Genomic DNA, 18,310 nt, shown 5'->3' with positions numbered 1-18,310 from the left:
GATTTCCAGGCATGTTCTTGCAATTCCGGACTGTTTAAACTTACTGATTTAAAAACACACGCGTACACTGTAAACGAACGGAGAGAATGGCGTTTTCACGCTAGCATCCTGCCAACATGGCGGATAGGGGCGGGGAAAGTTTTGCAAAACCAAGGTAGTTATCTTTGATGAGAAGTGTGTTTCCAAAACGGAGGAGAGTTGGGTTCACGTTACTACGCCTAGATTTCACCAACGTTAACGGAAAAATAGCTCATTTGGAGCTTTTAACCAGTCGCTTGAGAGTGTTGAATGTGAATGAATGACGCTTCTTCTTCTGATAGAAAGAAAAGAAAACCAAACCTGACGACATCAGTCAGAGTGTTGAAACATCTGGCATCTTTCCAATGGAAGCATGGAATAAACATATCCTTATATCATTATCAGTGTCAGTATGTTGAATATGAAAGGTGTGGTCTTGTTAAGAGTTAATCAGGTATACCAATAATGACAGACTTTTCTGGCTGTATTTTTCATATTTGCCACCGTTAAACATGCCACTGCATGTGAGCTTACTTCCACGCTCCACCTGCTGTAAACTAGTTGGATCTCTCGGATTTGGCGCTTCGAATCTGTTCAGCCCATTAGTTCCTTTTTTTCAAAGGAGCCAAGCAGTCAGTGCAGTGAATGCCGGTAAAGAAGCAGACGATTTCGTCCTCTGAATCTTCATCTCGACCTAATTCTGGCTCAATTTATCCTCCTCTACATATTCACTGTTGGACCTGACTGAATTACCAGAGCTTGTTGCCCCTTTAACCCCTCTGCCTCTGGAAATGGAAAAATGGATGAAAGAACACAGTGAGTGAATCTCTCCACTGTGCAGAATGCTCCTGAAAACCAAAGTTTTGGATGCCCAACTTCACCACCAGGAGGAGATAAAAGCCAGCATGGAGCAACTTTTAAAAACAATTACCTCTCAATTGAAACAAATACACACAAAACTGGTCGAGCAAACGTGGATGAGCAAGCCAGCTCTGTCCTGACCTTCCTGCTAAGTTGATCCAATCTGTTCCTCTATGTCAGTCAGGATGATGCTTCCATCACAGACGCAGAGAAAACTCCTCAGACTTGGAACTGCAGTGCTGCCATGTAGGATGAGTGGGCTGCTTTCTCCTTGCTCTGAGTAGGAATCCAATGAGAGGAGATTCTGCATAAAGAAGTTGTACAGGTAGCAGTCGGCTGCTGTTGGCAATATTGCCAGTGGGCATTAAAGTCTATTACAAAATTCACTTGATGACAAATGAGAAGGTGTGAGTGTGTTAAGTAGATGTGATGAGAAAGAAAATGTAAAGGCAGCTGTGTTGCTGTGCCCATTTGGGTTTCAGAGAACACCAGTAGTGCAATCTCCTGTGAATTCAGGATAAATCCCAGAACGTGGCTTTTAACTTCCTGCTTGTGATGCTGACCTTCGTCCTTGCAGACTCTCCCTCTGTTTACATGACCTGCATTTGTTGCTCTATCAGCCCATCCTCCTGTCAGCGAGCTCCACAACGGCTGAGCACCATGGCTCTGAACGTGCCCGGTGTGAACGCGGTGGTGCTGTTCTACATTCTGATTCTGGGGACGGGAGTGTGGGCTGCCCAAAAGTCCAGGAGAGCTGAGAGGAAGAGTGATAGCAGCAGGACTGAAGTGGTGCTACTTGGAGACAGGAACATCAGCCTGGTAGGTTGCTGGTCAGCTGATCATATGATCAAAAATAGGTTTGTTAGGTCATGTTACATCTTTTGGGTTTACTTTGCAGAACAAAGCAATCCAACCACTTTCCTTAACATTTGACTACTTTATTTTACTGAGTGCATATTAAATTGGAGAGAGAAAAGTTTTAGAAAGGTTGGTTTTGCAGACCAAGAACCTAATCTATTCCTTCCAGGTCTTAAGAGGAGGTAAATACAACCTTGGATTAACACCAACTCATGACATATCACATTGTGACATCATTTGTTTTAACTAAAACTGAGCAGAAATTGCAGAAGCAATGGCAAGGCAAGGCAATTTTATTTGTAGAGCACAATTCGTGCACAAGGCAATTCAAAGTGCTTTCCAGCTACATAAAATCACAAGAAGGCAATAAAATCATTCCAAAAAAAACATAAAAAAATAATCATTCATTCATTCATTTAAAAGTGAAGAGTGCAGATAAAATACCTTCAGGTGTCATATGCACAGCTAAACAGAACTGTTTTCAGCCTGGATTTAAACATTGTCAGAGTTGAGGCCTGTCTCACATCTTCTGGAAGACTGTTCCAGATGTTAGGAGCATAAAACTGAAACGCAGCCTCACCTGGTTTAGTCCTGACTCTGGGCACCAGCAGGAGACCCCTCCCTGAGGTTCTCAGAGCCCGAGTTGGTTCATATGGCTCTAACATGTCAGAGATGTACTTTGGCGCTAGACCATGAAGAGACTTGTACACAAGCAGAGCTGTTTTAAAGTCTATTCTCTGAGCCACAGGAAGGCAGTGCAGAGACCTGAGCACTGGACAAATGTTGTCATATTTCCTGGTTCTAGTCAGGACTCGAGCAGCAGCGTTCTGGATGTACTGCAGCTGTCTTACAGCCCGTTTAGAGCCCAGTGAGCAGGCCGTTACAGTAGTCTAACCTGCTGGAGACAAACGCATGGATCAGTCTCTCTAAGTCTGGTTTAGACACTATTCCTTTGATTCTGGCAGTGTTTTTTTGGTGGTAAAAAGCTGCCGATGTTATAGATTTAATGTGGCTGTTAAAGTTCAGGTCTGAGTCCAATATTACCCCGAGATTTCTAACTTGATAATTAGGTTTTAGAGAGAGAGTCTCAAGGTGACTGATAACACTTTCTCTTTGTTTCTGTGGGCCACAGACAATGATTTCAGTTTTGTCTGAGTTTAGCTGGAGAAAATTGTTTTGCATCCACACACTGATTTGTTCGATGCAGTGACACAATGTATCTACAGGCCCGTGTTCTCCTGCCGTCAGTGACACATAGATCTGAGTGTCATCTGCATAGTTGTGGTAGGACACATTATAGCTGCGTATTAGCTGGCCCAATGGAAGCATGTACAGATTGAATAATAGGGGTCCCAGGATTGACCCTTGGGGAACCCCACAGGTCATAGCCATTTGGTCTGAGACACAGTTACTGATTTCAACAAATTACAAACAGTGAGTGAAAAACTAAGTGAACCCCCTGATCCAGCAGCTTGTTGCAGCAGCTTCAGCAGCAGGAAGTTGAGTAATGGTTTCCTGTGTGACCTCATCAGTCTCTCACATGGTTGTGGAGGAATCTTGGCCCATCCTTCTTTCCAGCGCTGCTTCAGCTCATTGAGGTTCGCAGTATTGGTTTATGCACAGCTCTCTGAAGGTCCCACCACAGGCAGAGTTAGAGGGCAGATTGTTTCACATTATTAAAGACATGAGCCCTAATTTCACCATTAGAGCCACACAGCAACTGACTGCTGTGATTCATGATTCCTACTCAAGTCTAAAAAAGCAAAAGCAGTCGAGAAACCTCGATTTTATTGAAGTGTCTTTATAAAACCGGTGTTGTAACTTTGGGCTTTGTCTTCTTTTTCAAAGGCAGAATCGAAATCAGAAATAGATCACTGTTCACTCATATATATATATGATAACATTTGTTGCTGTGCTCATCGTGCAAAAAATTTGGATTTTTCTGCTCAGCCCATTAAATCCATTTAGAAAAAGTCCTCGTGTGCTTTTATCAACATTTTCAAGACAGTCAAACTATGTTTTGTTTTTTTATGAATATTGATTAATATAAGGGAAAAGTGTGGGATTTGATATAAAAATCAAAGGTTTATTCGGAAGTTTAGAAGTAATAGTTTTAATTAACTTCAGAAAACCTTCAGATTTGAGAGGGATGTTTTCCAACTATGCTTACTTGAATTTCCTTTGAGATCAATAAAGTATCTATCTATTCTTAGGTTTTAGAGTGATTTTCTAAATGTCACATTTCATCTCAGTGGGTTAAAGTGTGTGTGTTTCTTTCTTTTACAGCTACATGGGTTGGAGGAGGTTTTATCCTGGGCGTGGCTGAGGCTGTGTACACTCCCAAAATGGGCTTAATTTGGGCTCTTATGCCACTTCAATACTCAATGTCCTTCCTAATCGGTAACTATAGAGACAAGAGGATGAGCTGATCTTAATTATATCAGACATGACAACATGTATCTATGTAGCTTAGGTCAGTTCAAGACATTTTGTTAAACATCTACTGTTAAAGGGGGGTGACTAGAATAAATTCAAAATAATATTTGATATCTGATGCCCTGCATCAGGTGGTCTTTTCTTTGCCAAGCCAATGAGGGACAGTTTGGTAAGTAGGAGTGCCCTTTACTGGACATGTGAACACAAACAGGGCAGTATGTGTGGTTAGATACTGCTGCTTTATCATGTTCTGGTATAATTTACTGATTGGTGAACTGAAGTGCTGCTCAAGGCAGAACTGTTGTCTGTGTTGAGCTGTTTGTAAGTGTTGATTCTCGCAGTTTGAAGCAGTAAAAGTGTGAAAGACATGGAGAATTTCACAGACTAATTCAAGTGAGGAAGCTTCGTCGCATGTCCATCCATCCCTCACGTTTTTTTTTTATCAGAGAGTTTTAAAGAATGTGATCTGAATCAGCAGCAAAGTTTTATTGGCTGCCTTTGCTCTCGCTCCAACACTCAAACAGGTTTTTCCTGAAATTTGAATTTGTCATTTTTCTGCAATGGTGCTGACAAACTAACATACACATGGCGCACCTGTTGGCATTTGGAACAAAACACTCAAAGACAGGAAAGGGGAGAAAAAATAGCCTCGAGCATTGATATTTGTTGAAATAAACAAGTTGTGCAGTGTTCTGTGTGGTGATCTGTTTGCAGTGGCTGTGTGTTCCCTTCCTTCTTCTCAACCAAACATCTGTAAACATTGCCAAGACAGCTCTCACCCACATGTTTCAGGAGCCTTGGGTTGGCACTCTGGACAAAGACAGTGCCTGGAAATGGATTGATGATTTCTTAATGCTGGTAAGCTGGTCAGTGTGTCTTACCTCCATGACTTAGGCCCTGTTCAGACAGGGCATTAACATACACTTTGGTCAATCTGATCTGCCTCACGTGCATTGGGGACGCATTGAGTCCAACATGCTGGCGTAATGTGGAAAATAAACCTTTTCAATCATAGAAAAAATGTTTTTGAATGCAAAAAAATATTTGAGACTCGAAAAATTGCACTTGAACACTTTTTTTTTGATTGAAAATGTTTTCTTTGATTGAAGTAATCTTTTTTGTGTTTGGACCATGTTATGGGTAGGACATTTGTGTCTTAATTATTCAATCCCAAAAAAGTTGCTTCAATCAAAAAAAAAACATTTTCAATCAAAAAAAAATATTTTCAATCAAAGAAAAAACTGTTTAAATGCAAAAAAAAAAAAAATCATTTGAAGTGTTTTTTTTTTGATTGAACTTTCTTTTTTTTTGAATGAAGTGAAAAAAGTTTTGAAGTCGTTTTTTTTTTTAATCATTTTGACACAAACGTACCGCAGTGGGCGGGTGCTTCCCCATTGGTCAGACATGTTTGAGTGACAAGTGTCTACACCAACGACGTCTTTCTGACAAGCAAGTCATGGTCGCCACTCGCCAGCGAGCCAGGAAGCAGTGGTCAGGCAGTGGTGGAGTTGTTGGTAAGTAGATAAAACCGTATTAAAATGATTGGTGTCACGTTATTAGCCTACTCTGTTTGATATTTCGATTAAACATACAGCTTGCTAACTTAGCTCACGTTGACTAATTTGTGTGATTGTGTTAGATATCTGACGCCTCATATTGTCAGGCAGGCTAGCAGGGTGCGCTAACGGCTAATTGAATTGTTTATTTCACTTAAGTAACGTTACAGAGGCTTGCTATGTGCTAGTGCTATATTGTGTTATAATACGTAACGTCATTAGTGGTCAAACAACAGTCCACAGGCCAACTGTTGCCCACAGCGCTGCCTGTTTAGCAGCAACAGGTCATGCAGAGCCTGAGTCTATCTTCTCACACAGCCCACAGGATTACACGACGCTGAAGTTGGCATCCGATTCGCCAGCCTCCGATTCGCGCATTAAAGGGGTGGGCATAAAGGGCCATTTCACTGCTTTTTTGCATTTTGATCGACCAAAACAAGGTCCTATATGGAAACTACAAAAGTTACACTGCTCAAATCTGGATGGAATTATTCTAAAGAGGCTATAGATTCATTAAAATCTTGTTTGGGATTTGTGAAACCTTTTTCTGATTTGTAAAAATACAGAACAGGGCCATTTCACTTCTTTTTTGTTATTCTGATCACCCTGAACTGGGTCCTGTATGGAAACTACATTACTTAGACAGCTCAAATCTTGATATAATTATTCTAAAGAGGCTATAGATTCATTAAAACCTTGTTTGGGATTTGTGAAACCTTTTTCTGATTTGTGAAAATACAGAACAGGGCCATTTCACTGCTTTTTTTGCATTTTGATCGACCAAAACAAGGTCCTGTATGGAAACTACAAAAGTTACACTGATCAAATCTGGATGGAATTATTCTAAAGAGGTTGTAGATTCATTAAAATCTTGTTTGGGATTTGTGAAACCTTTTTCTGATTTGTGAAAATAAAGAACAGGGCCATTTCACTGCTTTTTTGGTATTCTGATCACCCTGAACTTGGTCCTGTATGGAAACTACATTACTTAGACAGCTCAAATCTGGATGGAATTATTCTAAAGAGGCTATAGATTCATTAAAACCTTGTTTGGGATTTGTGAAACCTTTTTCTGATTTGTGAAAATACAGAACAGGGCCATTTCACTGCTTTTTTTGCATTTTGATCGACCAAAACAAGGTCCTGTATGGAAACTACAAAAGTTACACTGATCAAATCTGGATGGAATTATTCTAAAGAGGTTGTAGATTCATTAAAATCTTGTTTGGGATTTGTGAAACCTTTTTCTGATTTGTGAAAATACAGAACAGGGCCATTTCACTGCTTTTTTGGTATTCTGATCACCCTGAACTGGGTCCTGTATGGAAACTACATTACTTAGACAGCTCAAATCTGGATGGAATTATTCTAAAGAGGCTATAGATTCATTAAAACCTTGTTTGGGATTTGTGAAACCTTTTTCTGATTTGTGAAAATACAGAACAGGGCCATTTCACTGCTTTTTTGTTATTCTGATCACCCTGAACTGGGTCCTGTATGGAAACTACATTACTTAGACAGCTCAAATCTTGATATAATTATTCTAAAGAGGCTATAGATTCATTAAAACCTTGTTTGGGATTTGTGAAACCTTTTTCTGATTTGTGAAAATACAGAACAGGGCCATTTCACTGCTTTTTTTGCATTTTGATCGACCAAAACAAGGTCCTGTATGGAAACTACAAAAGTTACACTGATCAAATCTGGATGGAATTATTCTAAAGAGGTTGTAGATTCATTAAAATCTTGTTTGGGATTTGTGAAACCTTTTTCTGATTTGTGAAAATAAAGAACAGGGCCATTTCACTGCTTTTTTGGTATTCTGATCACCCTGAACTTGGTCCTGTATGGAAACTACATTACTTAGACAGCTCAAATCTGGATGGAATTATTCTAAAGAGGCTATAGATTCATTAAAACCTTGTTTGGGATTTGTGAAACCTTTTTCTGATTTGTGAAAATACAGAACAGGGCCATTTCACTGCTTTTTTGTTATTCTGATCACCCTGAACTGGGTCCTGTATGGAAACTACATTACTTAGACAGCTCAAATCTGGATAGAATTATTCTAAAGAGGGTACAGAGTCTTTAAAACACATTTTATTATTTGTGAAAACTTTATTTGGTCATTGAAAATTCAAAAAGTTCCTCTGAGCTTTCTTTCTTCTTTTCATTTGGACCATCCAAAACCAGAACCTGTATGAAAAATGATTAAATATGGGTTTAATCATTGATCACATGATATAAATGATATCAAACACACTTTAGAATTTGTGAAACCTTTCTTTGTCCCAAAATTCACTGGAGTCCTCGCCTCTCCATGTTCATTTTAATTTCCATGAGGATCTCCTGTCTTTCACTACATAGGAAAAAGAAAAAGTTCATGCATTTTACGTCACTAACTACTTACAAGAGTCTTCTTTACTTGTTGACTTTATTATCATGTTCTTTTATCTAGAAACAATGACTTCTCTCACCTTTCTTCCATCTGCCCGTGGTCAACCTCTGCCACCGATTCAATCCGTTTCATTTTTCTGACTACTTCCAGAGCCTTTATTGTTGCCTGCATCAGACATCCCATAGTCCAACCATTAATATGCCCTATTCTGTATTGGATGCTTTGATGAAATCTGCATCACACATTTATTGCTGTCATCTCATGAATCTTTCCACTAACATGTGCTATCATTTCAGACCCTGCTTGTCTTCTCCTGCTCCCATCATAGTCATCTTACCTCCCATCTGAGTGCAGACAGGACCTTCTTCATCCCTTTATTAACACTATCTTAGATGTCTGTAAAACAACTGTTCAACATTGTCTTTGCCTTGCAGCCCTTTAGCCTATTTGTGAATGTGATAACCTGCCATTGTAATAATGAGATTAAAAACTGTCTATTTGGCTAAAGTTTGTTTCCAGTTGCCATTTTACAAGACACGTCAAGAAAATAAAAATTAATTTTATTTGACATATTTAATGTAAAATAATGGGTGGTTAAGACCAACAGTAATCATTAGGTTGTGCTTACATGATTTAGAATACTGTACATGGACATATGTATCTGTTAGGATGGCCATGTAGCAGCTGGATACGCAAGGTAGGAGACTTGAGGCAGAGGTAGTGATGAACCAACCGGGTGTTTTATTCACCAACATTTACATCAATCATACACTTTAACATGGACACATACTGCGGACCAGGAGCACTGTGGTCCTAGCAGCATTCGTAGTAACAGGACCAACTCTCTCACGTGGTCCAACTGGCAGCCTTATATCCTACTCTGGCTCCACCAACCAAACCCCTGGGGGATTCTGCTCCTCCCATTACACATCCCCATAACAACAACACACAAAAACCTTAAAATACATTTACCCTCTATCATAAAATCAATCAATTCCTAGCATGTCTAAACAAAAGTACCAAATCTACCAAAGACTTCCCCTAACTGATTCTGGTGCACTCCCCCCTACACTAATCAGCACATGGTACGACCCGGAACCTTCAAACGCTGCAGACTGAATGTAGGGACTCTTTTGACTGAGCACCCTGGAGAGGAGACATAGGTGAATGACTTTACACACAAATTTCAGAATTCACCATTCCAAACAGCATAGTCACCTCACAGTTTATCACATCCTTTAGCTACACGTATCCTTATCACAGAGCATTTCAGGCTACTAACTGACTGGATGTTTCCCTTTACAGGCCTGGTCCCCCCTCACTCCCCGCTGAGGGCAACACAGGACCTGCACACCCACCTGTTGTTAATATACACATTCAATAAAACATTTGACAATTTATTTATGCCACATTATTAAAAATACTACTCATGTGACCTCAAAGACCAAAAGTCAGTAATGAAGATTACCTTCATTACAGTAGCCCATTTTCCCATTGTAATTTATTTTACTCTACTCTGGAGCCACAACAACACTACACATTTTTAACTGACCAAACTACACACTGTTCTATCTATATTACAACAACTTAACAAGAAGTTTATTTCTCACTGGCAACCACTTGGAGATATGAAGAAATAGTTTAACCCAAAAGACATCTTCAACATTCCAGAAAGACAAATCTTGATTAAGTAAATGTATTTCAACCTTACATTCACAAATTGTCTGGTATAGGGTGAACTCTAACAGCAAAATGTAATGTTTAATATCCAATTCATCAGTGCACATAACACATAATGGCAAAATACTACAGGTTTGATAGACGATATAATCAGGAAGTTGTGGTACAGTATCTAAGATAGTGTTAATAATGGGATGAAGAAGGTCCTGTCTGCACTCAGATGGGAGGTAAGATGACTATGATGGGAGCAGGAGAAGACAAGCAGGGTCTGAAATGATAGCACATGTTAGTGGAAAGATTCATGAGATGACAGCAATAAATGTGTGATGCAGATTTCATCAAAGCATCCAATACAGAATAGAGCATATTAATGGTTGGACTATGGGATGTCTGATGCAGGCAACAATAAAGGCTCTGGAAGTAGTCAGAAAAATGAAACGGATTGAATCGGTGGCAGAGGTTGACCACGGGCAGATGGAAGAAAGGTGAGAGAAGTCATTGTTTCTAGATAAAAGAACATGATAATAAAGTCAACAAGTAAAGAAGACTCTTGTAAGTAGTTAGTGATGTAAAATGCATGAACTTTTTCTTTTTCCTATGTAGTGAAAGACAGGAGATCCTCATGGAAATTAAAATGAACATGGAGAGGCGAGGACTCCTGTGAATTTTGGGACAAAGAAAGGTTTCACAAATTCTAAAGTGTGTTTGATATCATTTATATCATGTGATCAATGATTAAACCCATATTTAATCATTTTTCATACAGGTTCTGGTTTTGGATGGTCCAAATGAAAAGAAGAAAGAAAGCTCAGAGGAACTTTTTGAATTTTCAATGACCAAATAAAGTTTTCACAAATAATAAAATGTGTTTTAAAGACTCTGTACCCTCTTTAGAATAATTCTATCCAGATTTGAGCAGTCTAAGTAATATAGTTTCCATACAGGATCCAGTTCAGGGTGATCAGAATACCAAAAAAGCAGTGAAATGGCCCTGTTCTGTATTTTCACAAATCAGAAAAAGGTTTCACAAATCCCAAACAAGGTTTTAATGAATCTATAGCCTCTTTAGAATAATTCTATCCAGATTTGAGCAGTCTAAGTAATATAGTTTCCATACAGGATCCAGTTCAGGGTGATCAGAATACCAAAAAAGCAGTGAAATGGCCCTGTTCTGTATTTTCACAAATCAGAAAAAGGTTTCACAAATCCCAAACAAGGTTTTAATGAATCTATAGCCTCTTTAGAATAATTCTATCCAGATTTGAGCAGTCTAAGTAATATAGTTTCCATACAGGACCCAGTTCAGGGTGATCAGAATACCAAAAAAGCAGTGAAATGGCCCTGTTCTTTATTTTCACAAATCAGAAAAAGGTTTCACAAATCCCAAACAAGGTTTTAATGAATCTATAGCCTCTTTAGAATAATTCCATCCAGATTTGATCAGTGTAACTTTTGTAGTTTCCATACAGGACCTTGTTTTGGTCGATCAAAATGCAAAAAAAGCAGTGAAATGGCCCTGTTCTGTATTTTCACAAATCAGAAAAAGGTTTCACAAATCCCAAACAAGGTTTTAATGAATCTATAGCCTCTTTAGAATAATTATATCAAGATTTGAGCTGTCTAAGTAATGTAGTTTCCATACAGGACCCAGTTCAGGGTGATCAGAATAACAAAAAAGAAGTGAAATGGCCCTGTTCTGTATTTTTACAAATCAGAAAAAGGTTTCACAAATCCCAAACAAGATTTTAATGAATCTATAGCCTCTTTAGAATAATTCCATCCAGATTTGAGCAGTGTAACTTTTGTAGTTTCCATATAGGACCTTGTTTTGGTCGATCAAAATGCAAAAAAGCAGTGAAATGGCCCTTTATGCCCACCCCTTTAATGCGCGAATCGGAGGCTGGCGAATCGGATGCCAACTTCAGCGTCGTGTAATCCTGTGGGCTGTGTGAGAAGATAGACTCAGGCTCTGCATGACCTGTTGCTGCTAAACAGGCAGCGCTGTGGGCAACAGTTGGCCTGTGGACTGTTGTTTGACCACTAATGACGTTACGTATTATAACACAATATAGCACTAGCACATAGCAAGCCTCTGTAACGTTACTTAAAGATGAACTGAAACGAATGTTCATCTATCATTCAAATGAATTTTTTGTCTTTTTCTAAAACCATCAATCCAACTTGAACTAAATTTTCCGGGCATAACTTGTTAAAACGGCCATTTAAAAGTGTGAATTATGTGGCCTTTGGTGCGAAATTGGCCACATGACCGTGACGTCATAGGGTTGACTCCCTTATTTGCTAGTATGGCTGGCTGTGAAAACAACATACATTTGATGGACTTATATCTCATAAAGGAAACAAAATTCTGATACAAACATCAGCAGGTCGAAACAACACACCTTTAACATTATGTGGAAAAACTTTCGTTGAATTTAAGCCACACAAATCGATTTAGTATCTACATTGTAGAGGCTCTCTGCACCTCCCGTGTGGGTAATGGAAATGAAAGTTACCATTTTTGGCACAGGATCGACGGGCACAAAACAGCCATCGCTCCTACTACACGCTGATTATTATTAAGATGTTATCAATCAAATGACACAATAGTGTATGTTTGCTGTGGTTAACTGGAAAAGATTTGAACATGCCAGTTTCGCAGATATGGCATTCTGCTGCGCTGTCTTTGACACGTTGAAACCTAACGAAGGGGCACTTTGAAATCCAGCCACTTAAAAAAAAACGTATGTGATAATAACATGGTTTTAATGTAAGCTTAATAAACAATGGCGTGGATTAACGGGTCGGAGATCCACCAGTGCGCGGCCCCATCTGCGGATCCTCACGGGTCGGCGGCAGGGAGATGGGCACCCGGCCTCGGCACGACCGGCAGCAGCCATCGGTAGGACTGATCCACGGAGCCTCGGATGTCGTAGCCGGCGCAATCACCGGAGAGACCAGACAGCAGATGGCGAGCGTTGTTGGTGGAGGGCAAAGCCAGGTGGGCTTTCAGCCGGCATATTACTCCACCTCTCTTTCCCCGTCTTCTGCGACGGCTGTTGCGTGGCAACCGACCAGGTAGATGCCATAGGTAAGAGGGTACAGACGCCAAAACAGGTGGCGGTGGCTTTGTCTGATCGTTGACGTGATCGATATTATGTCCACAGAATCTCTGATTTTCAAGAGACTCAGGCGATCATGCATCAGTAGTGATGAAAACGATAAAAAACGATAAAAACATGACAAAACACAAAAAAAGCTAGCAGAGGTAGACGGCCAGCCACTCACAACGTCGCCAAATTCTAGCTGGATATGTGTGCAGACCGAAGAGCAGACCGAGCAGTCCCCTGCTTCCGAGCAGCAAACACCGTAACAGGTGCAGCTATCGGCAGGCGGCAGCAGGCAGTGATACGATCCACCGTGCTCTTGTCTTTGCCTTCTCCTTGTCAGCCTCAGTTCCAGTATTTTTTAGTTTGGGAAACATGTGCAGAGAGATGTCTTCAGTGAAGCTGCTATTTTTGCAACTAACACCATTTGGCCCTCCAGCAACACAATATTTTCCACCGTGCTGTGATGTCTTAGTCATAGATGCCGCCATTACAGTTAGACTACTAGAACTTCTGTGTCAACCCTATGACGTCACGCATAAAAAAATGAATTCGCACAAAAAGACAAAATGTGGCTCCTTTTGAGCCCGTTTTAACATGACTTCCCGGATAAATTATTATCCAGACAATATCTCATTTTAATCGCAAGGCTTGGAACCTTTAGAATCAGCAGCAAAAACTGTGAAATTCCAACAATTAAAATTCGTTTCATAAGTCCTTTAAGTGAAATAAACAATTCAATTAGCCGTTAGCGCACCCTGCTAGCCTGCCTGACAATATGAGGCGTCAGATATCTAACACAATCACACAAATTAGTCAACGTGAGCTAAGTTAGCAAGCTGTATGTTTAATCGAAATATCAAACAGAGTAGGCTAATAACGTGACACCAATCATTTTAATACGGTTTTATCTACTTACCAACAACTCCACCACTGCCTGACCACTGCTTCCTGGCTCGCTGGCGAGTGGCGACCATGACTTGCTTGTCAGAAAGACGTCGTTGGTGTAGACACTTGTCACTCAAACATGTCTGACCAATGGGGAAGCACCCGCCCACTGCGGTACGTTTGTGTCAAAATGATTTAAAAAAAAAACGACTTCAAAACTTTTTTCACTTCATTCAAAAAAAAAGAAAGTTCAATCAAAAAAAAAAACACTTCAAATGATTTTTTTTTTTTTTGCATTTAAACAGTTTTTTCTTTGATTGAAAATATTTTTTTTTGATTGAAAATGTTTTTTTTTTGATTGAAGCAACTTTTTTGGGATTGAATAATTAAGACACAAATGTCCTACCCATAACATGGTCCAAACACAAAAAAGATTACTTCAATCAAAGAAAACATTTTCAATCAAAAAAAAAGTGTTCAAGTGCAATTTTTCGAGTCTCAAATATTTTTTTGCATTCAAAAACATTTTTTCTATGATTGAAAAGGTTTATTTTTTGATTGAAGTGATTTTTTTATTGAAAATATTTTTTGTTTGTTTGAAGCAACTTCTTTTTTGATTGAATTATAAAGACACAAATGTCCTACCCATAATATGGCCCAAACACAAAACAACAATACTTCAATCAAAAAAGTTGCTTCAAACAAAAAAACCTTCACTTCTATCAAAAAAAACATTTTCAAGCAAAAAAAAATAGTGTTCAAATGCATTTTTTTGAGTCTCAAATATATTTTTGCATTCAAACACTTTTTTTCTTTGATTGAAACGGGTTTTTTTGATTGAAAATATATTTTTTGATTGAAGCAACCTTTTTTTTGATTGAATAATAAAGAAACAAATCTACCTCCATAGAGGTGACGGGGGCATATCATGTCACCGCTACAAAAAGCTATTTTTATACCTCTTCTACAGCTCCAAACAACATAACACTTACGTGGTAGTGAGTAGAGGGTCCCTAAAGCCAAACCGAAGTGTCCCGAGGTCTTCATGTGGTCGGATATAGTCCAGAATGAATTTAATCAAGCCAGTACCTGCTCTTCTCTGCTGCTGAATCACAGCCTCTTCCATCAACAGGACGCTACCTCACACAAGACATCACGTCACGTGAGTCCGTAGTTGATTGCCGAGTGTGGAGTAACTCGCTCTGGAAAGTCACAATTTTTGATGAGAAGTATCTGTGTTGATCAAATGGTCTTCACTCCGTACGTTGGCGGGCTTCCAGCTGGCAGCGTGAAGGCAGTTTAAACACAGCAGGTCAGGAAAGCAGATGTGGGCAGACAGAACTGGACTTGGATGGCAGACTTTGGACAATATTGATGACCATGCAGCTTTAATAGGGTGAAGTTTACTCAAAACAGATTTTTTTTTCTGTGTTCATTGACCTTAGCTGTAGCTTTTCAACAGGATTGTGTGAATAAACGCCGGACTATTCATAGCCTTGTTTACCTCAGTCTGATATATAAACTGTATTTCAGTTTCTCTAATACGCTGCTCATCTTCCTCATCTTATTTCACTCATATCTTTTTTTCCAGGGCCTCGGGAGTGTTTCCTTTCAGAGTTTCCACCAGAGGACGCTGTCCGCCTCCTCGTCAGCGACGGCTCAGTTAATGTGCTATGCTGCTGCATTTGTCATCGCCATTCTGGGAATCCCTCCCATCCTGGTTGGGGCTGTCGCTGCCTCCACAGGTGGAAATTAAGTTGGAGTTATTCATAAATCTTGAACCAATTGATTTCATTGTTATTACAACAAACGCCAGTTTGCAAAGCGATAGCAAGCAGAGCCAGCTCCTCCTGGCCGGTACTCTCTCTATATATACATATATCTACGTAATCTATATCTACATCTACTTCTATATGGAAAGCCTCTCTGTAAGAACTCAACTGTATTACAAAAATATACTTACAGCTCTGTATAAAAGATACAACATATATGCTGTACAAGAGCATATAAAAAGCTATAAAACAACTTTCCCTGCAATGGAAAATTCTACTCGTCATGCCACCTGTCAGCATTTTAAGCTAGGCAGGAACAGTTAGTGACGGCTGGATGTGCATAGTTGAACATTTAGAAGCTCGAGAGATGGTTATTTACCTCACATGTGTGAATTAAGTTGAAAGAAACACACTTGATTTAATAGGAATATGATACACATGAGTTGGTGCATATTTGGCTTAGATTCCAAACCCCTGACTCTGTAGCGCTGCCTAATAAACCTATTCGAACAATTTAAAGCAATACTGCTGCTCATTTCTTTCCTCTAGACTGGAACTTGACAGCGTATGGTTCTCCGGCTCCACATGTACGCGGTGAGCACAGTTTGATTCTGCCCCTCACCCTGCAGTACCTCACTCCACCTTACATTTCCATCATCGGAATTGGAGCTGTGGCCGCCGCTGTCATGTCGTCCACAGACTCAGGCCTGCTGTCTGCGACTTCTGTTTTCTCCTCAAACATCTACAAGAACGTCCTGCGTTCACAGGTAAAGGCTGTAAGATGTAGTTGATGGTGGCAGCTTAGTTGCACATTGTGTCTTGTGAGATGTAGGTTAGGACTGGACTGACTCTGCTTTTCCACTCAAATAATACACTTTGAAAAGCACATGTACACGAGTGAATAAATGATTCTGCATCTCCTCTGTGACCACATGTCTCCAGGCATCAGACAGTGAAATGCAGTGGGTGATTCGGATTTCAGTGGTGGTGGTGGGTTTGGTTGGGACACCCATAACCTTCTACACCAACAGCACTCTGGTCCTCTGGATTCTTGGAGCAGATGTTTCCTACACGCTCATGTTCCCACATCTAGTCTCTGTGCTCTTCTTTAAAGTGACGAACGGTTATGGCGCCGCGGTGGGCTACATCACAGGGATGACCCTGAGGATTCTGTTGGGAGAAAACATCTTAGGGATTCCCGTTGTTCTTCATCTTCCAGGTTGTACACTGGAAGATGGCGTCTATGTCCAAAAGTCCCCAGTCAGGACGGTGTCCATGCTCTGCACCTTGGTAACCATCTTGGTTTTCTCCTGTATGGCTGTTTTCATATTCAACCGTGGCCTGTTGCCTGAGAAGTGGGATGTTTTTAACGTAAAACGTAGTGTCTCTGCACCGCCAGCAGATGCTGGAAGTGATTCTGAGTGTGAGGTAAACACCCAGGGAGTGGCCTTACAAACACTGTCCCAGACTGGAACGTAACTGTATACTGAACTGAATATGTGAAGTTATCGCCCTGCTTCTCATTTTGATTTCACTAATTGTGTACATTTCCACTTGTAGTAAGTTATATCTCTCTTTATCTTAATCTGCCAGCAGCAAATAAGTGCTGACGGTCATCTACGATATTTGGTTGTCACTGGCTTTGAAAAAACTTTAAATCTATTCGTTTTTGGAAATAATCGACATCTAGTTAAAAAAAACGCCAATTAACGAAGAGTATTCTAGAAATGTATTCCAACTACAACTGTGAATAATCCACAGACCTCAATTTGTACATTTTTAACAGCTTTTTTTAATGAAGGAAACGTTTTTGTTCTGCAAATGTGTATTTTCAGACCTTTTAACAATAGAAACATTATATTTGTGCTGTTTTCTGCCTGTGAGGTAACAGCAGGAGCCAGGAGTGCACTGTGACACAGTGCATGTAGGAGGACGGAACTATTTAGTGTATTTAACTTATGACAACCTGGATTTTATGTAATCAATTCTAGACCTTTACACTTTTATATGTTTCTTAAATAAACCTGCAAATTATTACATTTGTTTAATCTGCTCTTTTAGGGGACGGCCACCACAGAAGTATCAGATTATATTTGTTTATTCACACAACTCTCAGTCCCTGTTGCTTTACAACACTAATATAATGTTATGTTTATGCATTTAGCAGACACTTTTATCCAAAGCGACTTAAAAATGAGGATATAACATCAAAGCTAACAATAAGCTACATAGAAGGATATGAAACTTAAGCCAATGAAAATGTTGAGACCATCCAGCTTGTTGTCAGAACTCTGTTTAAAAGCCTGCATCTCTGATGGTTTTAGAGCCACATCCAGACTTCTCTTTCAGGGAAGGCCTTGCATCTTTTAGCAAGACAACGTTAAACCACATTCTGCATCTATTCCAACAGCACAGCTCTGTAGGAGAAGAGTCCGGGTGCTGGACTGACCTGCCTGCAGTCCGGACCTTTTATCATCTGCAAACATTTAAAATAAAGCAAAGAAGACTGAAGTGACTGCTGAGCAGCTACAGTCCTCTATCAGACAAGACTGGGGCAACATTTCCCTCCCAAAGGTCCAGCAGCCTGTCTCCTCAGTTCCAGCTCCATTTCAATGTCTTCTATTTTGAATAGAAATGTTGGTTTATGAAATTTGTAAGTCATTTAACAAAGCATCCCAACTTTTTTGGACTTGAAGTTGTACAAGTGCAGTTTTACGATGTTACCTTGATACAGAT

The 18,310-nt window shown here is 39.8% G+C and overlaps 1 protein-coding gene across 1 annotated transcript; it reads left to right on the top strand.

Moving 5' to 3' along the window:
• The first annotated feature begins 1,539 nt into the window (after nt 1-1,539).
• On the top strand, nt 1,540-17,718 carry LOC142378152 (high affinity choline transporter 1-like). Its single transcript, XM_075462381.1, has 7 exons — nt 1,540-1,702; nt 4,000-4,137; nt 4,305-4,342; nt 4,888-5,031; nt 15,394-15,547; nt 16,124-16,341; nt 16,517-17,718. Exons 1-7 carry the CDS (start codon nt 1,540-1,542, stop codon nt 17,051-17,053), a joined length of 1,392 nt encoding a protein of 463 aa, XP_075318496.1. The 3' UTR covers nt 17,054-17,718.
• Nucleotides 17,719-18,310: the final 592 nt, after the last annotated feature.

Source organism: Odontesthes bonariensis, chromosome 4, assembly GCF_027942865.1.
Source record: "Odontesthes bonariensis isolate fOdoBon6 chromosome 4, fOdoBon6.hap1, whole genome shotgun sequence".
In the NCBI taxonomy this organism is placed as follows: domain Eukaryota; kingdom Metazoa; phylum Chordata; class Actinopteri; order Atheriniformes; family Atherinopsidae; genus Odontesthes; species Odontesthes bonariensis.
The sequence above is the reverse complement of the archived record's forward strand: the minus strand, read 5'-3'. Positions and strand labels throughout refer to the sequence as shown.

Coding starts and splice junctions, on each gene's coding strand:
- LOC142378152 (XM_075462381.1), top strand. CDS start 1,540: ATGGCTCTGAACGTGCCCGGTGTGAACGCGGTGGTGCTGTTCTACATT. Junction 1,703..3,999: donor CAGGAACATCAGCCTGGTAG/GTTGCTGGTCAG, acceptor AGTGGGTTAAAG/TGTGTGTGTTTCTTTCTTTT. Junction 4,343..4,887: donor AGCCAATGAGGGACAGTTTG/GTAAGTAGGAGT, acceptor ATCTGTTTGCAG/TGGCTGTGTGTTCCCTTCCT.